This window comes from Urocampus carinirostris, chromosome 3, assembly GCF_059441175.1.
Source record: "Urocampus carinirostris isolate Australia breed hairy pipefish chromosome 3, RoL_Ucar_1.0, whole genome shotgun sequence".
In the NCBI taxonomy this organism is placed as follows: Eukaryota; Metazoa; Chordata; class Actinopteri; order Syngnathiformes; family Syngnathidae; genus Urocampus; species Urocampus carinirostris.
The window spans coordinates 7,068,016-7,078,230 of record NC_142351.1 but is presented as its reverse complement, the minus strand read 5'-3'; the positions used below and the strand labels follow the sequence as shown (position 1 = coordinate 7,078,230).

The following is a 10,215-nucleotide window of genomic DNA, read 5'->3' as shown; positions in this document are numbered from 1 at the left end:
AGAAACTAATGATTAAAAGTCGTGAGAGAGGGGGAAAAGAAAAGGGAGAGGAAGAAAGAAATCTAAAGCGAAATAGAAAGACAGGAGAGAAAAGAGAAAAGGAAAAGAGGAAGTTGGAGCAAAAGAGGTTAAAAGACAGAGAGAGAAAGAGACAAAGAGCAACAAAGGAAGAGAAAAAGAGAGAGTGAAAGAGAGACAGAGAGTGGGATAAAAGGGAAATAAACATAAGTAGTGTCTTTCTTCGAGGCTTATATCAACTTATATCAACCTGCAGCTTGTTTTTCTCTTGTGCTTCTCTGATTGTGGTCTCGCGGGCCGGATTCAATCCCTTAGCGGGCCTGATTTGGCCCGCGGGCCGCCTGTGGGTCAGACTGTCGACACTTTTAAATGGCCAAATTCAAACACTTTTCAAGTACTTTTAAGGACTTTCAAAGCATAATTTCCAATTTCTCCAGTACCACGAAATCAAAAGATTCGGTGTAAATCATGTATTTTGCAAAGCCACAAATATATTTGCAATTAGCATTTTATTCTCGCGTGTGCATTTATCGAGACATATGATTTTAAGTGTTGAGTGTAATAACGAAAATATTAGATTTTGAGACAAATCCATTCCCAAAGACCGTAATATGCATCTTTTTTAAGCATACTTGAGAGACATGGCAAAGATATCAAGCATTGACAAGAACTTCAGCCCAAATTCAAGCACTTTGCAAACATTGAAATTCAAGCACTTTTAAGTATTTCCAGCACCCGTACAAACCCTGAAAATTCCTCCGGTCGATGAGCAACCCAATTTCTTATAATATGGAAGAGACGTCCACTGATGATTTTATTATTAAATATAATACATTGATGAGCTACAAGATGAAGCGCATTTACTTGGCCTTGTCGTCAAGTTTGGGATCTGTAAAAAGAGGGAAAAAGGAAGACATAAGGGAAAGATTGACAAAGGAGACCAAAGTGTGAAGCGAAAAAAAAAAACACAAATTTCAAAGATAGAAAGGAAAACGATATTGCCTGGATAGCGTTACTATTGGTAACTATTATTAGATGGAGATACGTCATATTAGGGTAGCTGTTTAAAATAAAAATAAAATAATTTCCTTGTATTGTCATTCTGTGTAACAATGTACACAGAACGAAATGTCGATTACACCTGACCCGTTGTAGCGGGCCGATGCAGCCGCAGCCAACAGAGGGCGCCGCCGACCACTTTTTAAGTCTTAGGAATGACTCGGCCGGGGCGCGAACCACCGACCTCCCAGTCTCAAAGCGGGCGCCTTACCATCTAGGCTACTGAGCTGGTAGCTACTACGTGTTTGTGTCTTATGTTTCCGGTATGTGATCACATGATTCAAGTCGTCATGGCAATTGCGGACGTGCACGAAACGTCTTCCCTCTCCGACCCAATGATGACAAATTTTGAAGACGTAAGCAGTCTGTGCTTATATGTTCGCTTTATGGCCACACTGCATGTATTTTGTATATAGGCTGCCAACAAAATCAGTTCAGAGCCACTCCTGCCATCTAGTGGTGATCTATCATCATGAACCAACTCCCAGAGGATTGACGTTATGCCACTGAATAGGTTTATCAGCATGAAGCATTTCATTTGTCACACTTCAATTATTTTTAACTCAAATCTGACTTTAAGACCACGACAGGCTTTTTCAAATGTGCCAAGAACTTATTTTGTGTCGAGTGAGGAAAATCTCGGGGCGCCACCCCACCTTGGAATTTAAAGTCTGGGAACTTGTTGAGGTCTCCGCCACCAAAAAGCCTTTCCAGTTTGGAAACCTCTTCGGTCATGTTCTTCTGATAAGCCGGTCCGGCATCAACGAGTCCGCCGGATGCCCTAAAAAGTGGTCACGGAATCAAACATCAATTTCAGGACAAAAATGAGAGAAAAATACAGAAAATAACGGAAGGAACCATTTCCTGGTTTCATCCATCCATCATCTGCACCGCTTATCCTCAGTAGGGTCGCAGGTGTATGGAGCCCATCCCAGCTATCGTCGGGCAGTGGGCAGGGGACACCCTGAACCGGTTGCCAGCCAATCGCAGGGCACACAGAGACGGACAACTCACTCACTCATTCATTTCGCTTAGGCCAATTAACCCGACATGCGTGTTTTTGGAATGTGGGAGGAAAACAGATTTCCTTGGAAATGAAATGATCTGCATTTCTATAGCGCTTTTCAAGTCAATGACTTCCCATAGCGCTTTACAATGTGCTTTACATTTCCCAATAGCGGCCTTGTATTGCAGCCATATAAGAAGCTAACCTGCTTATTGGGGGTATTAGGGGTTCAGTGTCTTACCCAAGGACACTTCGACAAGTAACATTCGGACTGGGATCCCTTGGCGAGCGTTCTACCTCCTGAGCTACTGCCGCCCTTAAGCTTACAGCACCTGGTATTCCTAGGCGATCTCCCATCCAAGTACTAACCAGAGGAGCACGGGGAGAACATGCAAACTCCACACAGGAGGTTCGATCTCATGACCTCAAAACTGTGCCGCACACGCGCTAACCCCTGCTCCGCCGTGCTGCCATTTCCTGGTTTCACTCTTTTCTTTTTGTCCTCTGTGCTAACTTCCCTTCTCTATTTATGCATACTCAACAACATCAGCGCTTTTTGCATTAGACCAGAGTTTTTCTACCACTGTGCCGTGGCCAGGGTTGGGTTACTTTAACTGGATTACTTTCAATGACTTTTGGATTACTCCAATACCAAATATGCTAATAAAAGACAAAAGAAACTAAATATCAATAAAATTAGTACATTTTGTGCAGGCTTGGAGAGTAACGGACAGGGTTGGGTTACTTTAACTGGATTACTTTCAATGACTTTTGGATTACTCCAATACCAAATATGCTAATAAAAGACTAAAACTAAATATTAAAAAAATGACAAAATTTTGTGCAGGCTTGGGGAGTAACGGAACACATGGAAAGGCAAAAATGATGTTGGCAAGCTGTTTGGATTTCTTTTCATTTTGTTTCTGTCGCATTTGATGTTCGTTTTGCTAAAGATCAAAGAGATCAAAGCCACGAGAGAAAGCTTACCACGTGTTGTGAGTCATCATTTGATTCATATTTAGTTTCTTTTGTCTTTTATTAGCATATTTGGTATTGGAGTCATCCAAAAATCATTGAAAGTAATCCAGTTAAAGTAACCCTACCCAACCACTGTGCTGTGGCACAGTAAATAATTGGCGTACTATGCCGTGGGAAACGATCCAACTTGTGTGCCTGTGCGGTCTTTCATTTGGATATACTTTACCGGGATGGAACGGCACAGACTGGTGGTGCTTTGCGGGCTTTCCTTCAATGAAAATATGTTAAAAAACTGCTGCATTAGACTACCGCGGTTCTCCACTCAAAAACGTCTGTTTTTTTTTTTTTATTTAAACCACGGCGTCCCAAGTAGGTGGCACGGGTTGCACGGCAAAATAACTCAGCCCTTGTGCTGTGAGCTTAATGTTCGGTGTCAGGTTGAGAAGAGTAAAGTGGGATGATTGTGAGTGTGTTTCCGACTCTAGCCACCTCCCACTAGGTGGATGTGGCTTGGGTATATAGCTATAGATAGATAGAAACAACTACAATATATGCTAGTTATTGGTCCATCTAAAGGCCGTGACTTGTTCTAAAAAATGTCTCCGAACATTGACAAATGTAATGTCACCCAGAGACTCAGTCAAAAATTGAGGTGTCCTATTTGACCCCGATCTGTCCTTTCAAACACACGTTAAGAATATGACTAGAACAGCTTTCTCCCATCTTCGCAACATTGCTAAAATTCGCCCTGTGCTGTCTCAGTCGGATACGGAGATTATAAATGATGCGTTTGTTACATCTCTATGACTGTAATGCACTACTCTCCGGTCTCCTGAAGTCCAAAATCAAGAGTCTTCAGCTGGTACAAAATGCTGCAGGGAGGCTTTTAACTAAGACAAGAAAGTTTAATCACATGACCCCGATTTGAGCTAACCTGCATTGGCTCCCTGTTAAGCTTAAGATGTGATTTGAAAGTTCTGTTGGGATTATACCAAATCAAGCATGGACTTGCTCCCTCATGTCTTTCAGATTTCATTTCCCCCTATGTTACGGTCCGGAGCCTTCGCTCTGAAAAAGCTGGTCTACTAGTGATCCCAAGAGCCAAGAAGAAATCTGCAGGTTCTCAATTCGGGCCCTGGTGCTGTGGAATGCTCTTCCCCCTGATATTCGATCAGCAACCTCAGTGGAACTGTTTAAATCTAGGCTTAAAACACACTTCTATTCTATAGCATATGAATGACCTATATTTTTGTGTTGACAATATCTGTGTATTATTTGCCCTCATGTAGGTTTTAGATCAGGGGGTGGCCTCTTAATAGTCTGTGGTTTGCAATAATATGTGGTCGGGCAGCTCTTTGAGAATCTTTGTGATTAAGGGTGTCACAAATGAACATGACTTGACTATATCTCGAGACTAGTATTTTAAGTCTACGGCAGATTTATTTTGAGACCTTTGTACGTGACGAATTCGCCCCAATGATCCGCATTGGATTTCCGTTTTAGTAAAAAATTTCCACGTAGGGTTTTAAACAAGCCCATGTTTATTTCTTAATATTCTTCATCTTTGGCACGTAAAAATGGAGTGCGCTATGAAAATAGACCACTTTTTAAGGTCAAAAGTTTGGCATGTATGTGTAGAGCTGCTACTGCGCCCTCCCTGCTCTCTCTATGGAAGCCCAAGGGTTCACAAATCGCTTATCATGGAACCACTTCCTGTATTGTGTCTTGGGCAAGTACATCCTGGCAGTGCCCATCCCTCTCCATGTTGTCTAAGAAATGCTAGTCCAAGTAGTAAGCCATCACGCCAATCGGGGACAAAAAGTAGCGCTTAAATAGTTTTTGTGCTGAGGTCTGGCTCATCTTTAGAAGATGACTCTTCACACCGAGAAACAACGGCGACCAAATGATGAGGTTGCTGTGTCGGAGTCGGTAGGCTTCTCCAGGTACTGTCATCCATGAAAGCTAGTAATATCTGTTTCATGTGGGTGAACACAACCCTATTCTAAAAAACAGCCTGGAGAGGGATGGGTGTTGCCAGGCTGTACTTGCCCAAGACACACCACAGGAAGTTTTGTTCCAGTGACCCAGGTGGTTAAGGGATCTATGAACAGTTGTAGAACAAAATATGGCTTTCATTTTATAGTGGCGCTTTACTAGCATGTGCTTTGTCACAGCTTTCATTGTCTGGATATTTATTTCTCCAGCAAAGTGCTTTATTAGCTCAGGACGTAGATCAAAAGGTCGCAGGTTCGATTCCCGACTCCCCTGTGTTATATCTCGAAGTGTCCTTGAGCAAGACACTGACCCCCTTTTGTCCCTGGTTAAAAAACACTGGGCTGAAGGGCGATAATCTACCAAAGCAATTCTGCCAACAGCTATTAACTGTGTTGATTTAATAGTGAAAGATCTGTCGACTCCGAAGCTAGCAAGCCTTTTGCGAGCGAGAAAAGATTTTGTACGAATTTGGGGATTTTTGAATATATTGAGTCGCTGGTAAAAAATGTGGATGTGAGGAAGAGATAGCGTAAAAAGTGTAGTTCACTTGTTTTAGGGAGGATCGTTCAGGTGGACACTGATAAATTAGCTCTTATCATAACAATAGTTTGTGTGTGTGTGTGTGATTGAGAGAGAGAGGGAGAGCTTGGATAGCATGCTAAAGTGGCATCTCTGCTAACTCCTGAGTCCTGATATGTTTGTGAATCAAGACCGCTAAGTATTTTGGGATTTTTGAGTATATTGAGTAGGTGGTAGAAAATGTGGATGTGAGTAAGAGATAGCGTACAAGGTGTAGTTAACTTGTCTTAGAGAGGATCGTTCAGATGGACACGAATATATTAGCTCTTATCATAACAATAGTTTGTGTGTTTGTGATCGAGAGAGAATAAATAGCATGCTAAAGTGGAAGTGATTAGCTCTTATCATAACAATGGTTTGTGTTTGTGATTAAGAGAGAGCATATAAGAACCCTTAAGTGGCCAGTTGAGTAATTAGTTAGTCAATCTAGCTCTAAAAACAGACTAGACTTTTCAATTCATGGGCTCCGTTGAAGTTTTGATGGGGTGGTAGAGGTGGAGCACCGTCTTGAGACCAAAAGATCGCAGGTTCGATTCCCGGCACCGCCGGTTTAAATGACTAAGTGTCCTTGGGCAAGACATTGAACCCCCAACGCCCCCAATAAACAGGTTGATTTGACTTACATGGCTGACTTCGCTATTGGTGTGTGAGTGTCTGTGTGTGAAAGAGTAAGTTTGAAGTACATTGTTAAGCTCTTTGGGAGGTCTTCAGTAACTTGAAGAGCTATATAAACGCAAAGCATATATTAGCCCTTATCATGACATTAGTTTGTGTGTTTGTGATTGAGAGAGATAGCATAGACAGCATGCTAAAGTGGAAGTGATTAGCTCTTATCATAACAATAGTTTGTATTTGTGATTAAGAGGGAGCATATAAGAACGCTTAAGTGGACGGCTGAGTAATTAGTTCGTCAATCTAGCTCTAAAGCAGGAGGGCCTAGACTTTTCAATTCATGAGCTCCGTTGAAATTTTGATGGGGGCGATAGAGGTCGCAGGTTCGATTCCTGGGTCCTCTGGTTTAAATGTTGAAGTGTCTTTGGGCAAGTCACTGAACCCCTGTTGCCTCCAATAAGCAGGTAGGTGCCTTGCATGGCTGCACGGCCGCTATTGGTGTGTGAGTGAGTGTGTGAATGGGTAAGTGTGAAGCCCATTGTAAGATGCTTTGGGAGGTCTTCATTGACTTGAAAAGCGCTATAGAAATGCAGACCATTTACATTTTACCATCTTGATTATCCTCAAAACGTTTGGAGGCTGACTCCCTATTAGTGTGTGAGTGTGTGTGTGAATGGGTAAGTGTGAAGCACATTGTAAAATGCTTTGGGAGGTCCTCACTGACTTGAAAAGCGCTATAGAAATGCAGACCATTTACATTTTACCATTTTGATTATCCTCGAAACGTTTGGAGGCTGACTCCCTATTGGTGTGTGAGTGTGTGTGTGAATGGGTAAGTGTGAAGCACATTTGGAAGCGCTTTGGGAGGTTTTCATTGACTTGAAAAGCGCTACAAAAATGCAGACCATTTAGCATCTTGATTATCCTCGAAACGTTTGGAGGCTGACTCCCTATTGGTGTGTGAGTGTGTGTGAATGGGTAAGTGTGAAGCACATTTGGAAGCGCTTTGGGAGGTTTTCATTGACTTGAAAAGCGCTACAAAAATGCAGACCATTTAGCATCTTGATTATCCTCACAACCTTTGGAGGGTGACTCCCTATTGGTGTGTGAGTGTGTGTATGAATGGGTAAGTGTGAAGCCCATTGTAAAATGCTTTGGGAGGTCCTCATTGACTTGAAAAGCGCTATAGAAATGCAGACCATTTACATGTTACCATCTTGATTATCCTCGAAACGTTTGGAGGCTGACTCCCTATTGGTGTGTGAGTGAATGGGTAAGTGTGAAGCACATTGTAAAGCACTTTGGGAGGTCCTCATTGACTTGAAAAGCGCTATAGAAATGCAGACTATTTACATTTTCCCATCTTGATTATCCTCAAAACGTTTGGAGGCTGACTCCCTATTAGTGTGTGAGTGTGTGTGTGAATGGGTAAGTGTAAAGCCCATTGTAAAATGCTTTGGGAGGTCCTCACTGACTTGAAAAGCGCTATAGAAATGCAGACCATTTACATTTTACCATCTTGATTATCCTCGAAACGTTTGGAGGCTGACTCCCTATTGGTGTGTGAGTGTGTGTGTGAATCGGTAAGTGTGATGCACATTTGGAAGCGCTTTGGGAGGTCTTCATTGACTTGAAAAGCGCTATAGAAAGCAGACTGTTTACCATTTACTTAATAAATTGCATTTGATCAATGATTCACTTACTTGCTCTTGGTGTTATAGTCCCGGATCTTGTCCAGGAACAGTTTCTGCACGGGGTCCAGTTCTTTGGCCGGGTTCAGGACCACAGCGGAAAGGCCAATGTTCCTGCGCAAAGTCAGGCTGACGGCAGAACGCAGCATGGAGGAAAGCCGGAGGAAGCGATGCAGCGCCATCTGGAGGAGGACGCAAGAAGAGTTACTTAGAGGACATTTTCAAATGGTCATGCATAAAATAATTCTCATGCACGCAAACCCAAGTGTGGAGTTTACATTCTAAACGCACTCTTTTGTTGATTGTTGGAAGTATGGAGGTGAAAACGGGATTTATTTGCAAAGGTTTGTGCCAAGATCGATCTACAATAACACGTCAGTGCATTAGGTTCTAAATTTCCTTAATAATGACATTTAAAAGATCGAAAATTGGCTAATGCAAAGTTTATTGGACTTTGGAGGAAAGCTAATTCGTTTTACGGCGAACATTTATGCTAGCTTTAGCTTGCGAGACCAACAGCAGCGTTTCTTCAACATTTTAGCGGAGCACGCGAACGACAGACGTTACAAAAATAATTTACAACTTAAAAAAGCCATGAAGTAAGATACTAAAACATTAGAGTTGATTTAGTAAGATATTTTGGGACTCACCTTGTGTTTGACACCGAGCGAACAAATGTGGAGGACGGCGCGCGTTGAATTGTGGGAAATGGAGGGGAGGGATTTGTATTCGTCTTTAGGGAATCGTGCACAAAGTGCAGAAATTAAAATTATTGTTGTATATTCTTAAATAAAATTGGGACACACTCTTCATTATTAAAACATTAAATAGGACATTTATTTTGGGGCATTTTTTAGGGGATTTATTCAAAATTATTTTTGAAAAGAAATGTATTCATTGTACGAGGATTTGGCCACACAACCAAGTAAAAACAACATTGAAATTTAAACATATTATAAAAACATGTATGTATGACATTACAATTCTTGCAAACATACAAAAAACAAAAACAAAAAAGCCCGCTTTTCAATAATTGTTTAACATCAACTTTGAAATGGAAATAAATAAAAATGGAAATAAAATAATTATAATATTTCCGCTGTCATTTAAAATAGTATGTAAATAATGACTGTGAATACTCAATAGATTTTAAATTGCATCTACACTCGTGGGATTATAAAGCGTAAGAACCAAGGATGTAAACTGTAAATAGGAGACTAAATACGCCATGGCGCTGAAGCTGCCTGCTAGTTAGCATGCCCACGTAGCGGCCATATTGGTCGGGTCAACATCTCCGTTAAAGCAATGCATTTACATTGAAAATAAACATGAACGTGTTCATTTTACGACCGATTTTCATGCAATTATTTTGTTGTCAACATCAAAACGTGCTGTTATTACGGAAAATTAATTATATATACAATATATAAAACAGAAAAATGCAAATGCAAAAAAAATAAAAATTAAAACAATGTATGTACAATTATACGCGTTACCAACAAATGCATTGAAATGTTAACACTTTATATCAGGGGTGTCAAACTCATTTTAACTCTGGGGCCACACGATGGAACAAATATTCTGTCGGGGCCGGACTAGTAGATTAAAGAGAAAGAAAAAGAGAGATAAAGAAATAAGAGAAAGAGGGGGGGGGGGGAAGGAGAGAGGGCAGGACAAAAAGAAAAAGAGAGCGAGGTAGAGAGCGTGAGAAACAAAAGAGATAAAAAGTCGTGAGAGGGGGGGAAGGAAAGGGAGCGGAAGAAAGAAATCCAAAGAGAAATAGAATGACAGAAGGAGAGAAAAGAAAAAAGAACGCGCAAAGGGTAGGAAGAGAGAAAGAGAAAAGAGAGAAAAGGAAAAAAGGAAGTTAGAGCAAAATAAGTTAAAAGACACAGAGAGAGAAAGAGAGAGACAGAGTGGGAGAAAAGGGGTGTGAGAGAGAGAGCGAGCGTGAGAAACAAAAGAGATAAAAAGAGTAGTCGTAAGAGAGGAATCCAAAGAGAAATGGAAATAGAGAAGGAGAGAAGAGAGAAAAAGAAAGCGCAAAGGGTAGGAGAGAAAGGGAAAAGAGAGAAAAAGGAAAAAAAGAAGTTAGAGCAAAAAAAGTTAAAAGACACAGAGAGAGAAAGAGAGAGACAGAGTGGGAGAAAAGGGGTAAGAGAGAGAGAGAGAGAAAGAAATACAAGTACAGTGTCTTTGTTCGAGGCACCTTTCTTTGGCAACATCAAGTTGACATATTTCAACCTGCAGCTTGTTTTTCTCTTGCGCTTCTCTGAG

The 10,215-nt window shown here is 41.2% G+C and overlaps 1 protein-coding gene across 1 annotated transcript; it reads right to left on the bottom strand.

Annotated features, from left to right (window-relative positions):
- Positions 1-508: 508 nt before the first annotated feature.
- On the bottom strand, positions 509-8,702 carry atp5pf (ATP synthase peripheral stalk subunit F6). Its single transcript, XM_088330504.1, has 4 exons — positions 8,589-8,702; positions 7,951-8,120; positions 1,734-1,858; positions 509-907 (listed from the first exon to the last, which is right to left on the bottom strand). Exons 2-4 carry the CDS (start codon positions 8,118-8,120, stop codon positions 879-881), a joined length of 324 nt encoding a protein of 107 aa, XP_088186630.1. The 5' UTR covers positions 8,589-8,702; the 3' UTR covers positions 509-878.
- Positions 8,703-10,215: the final 1,513 nt, after the last annotated feature.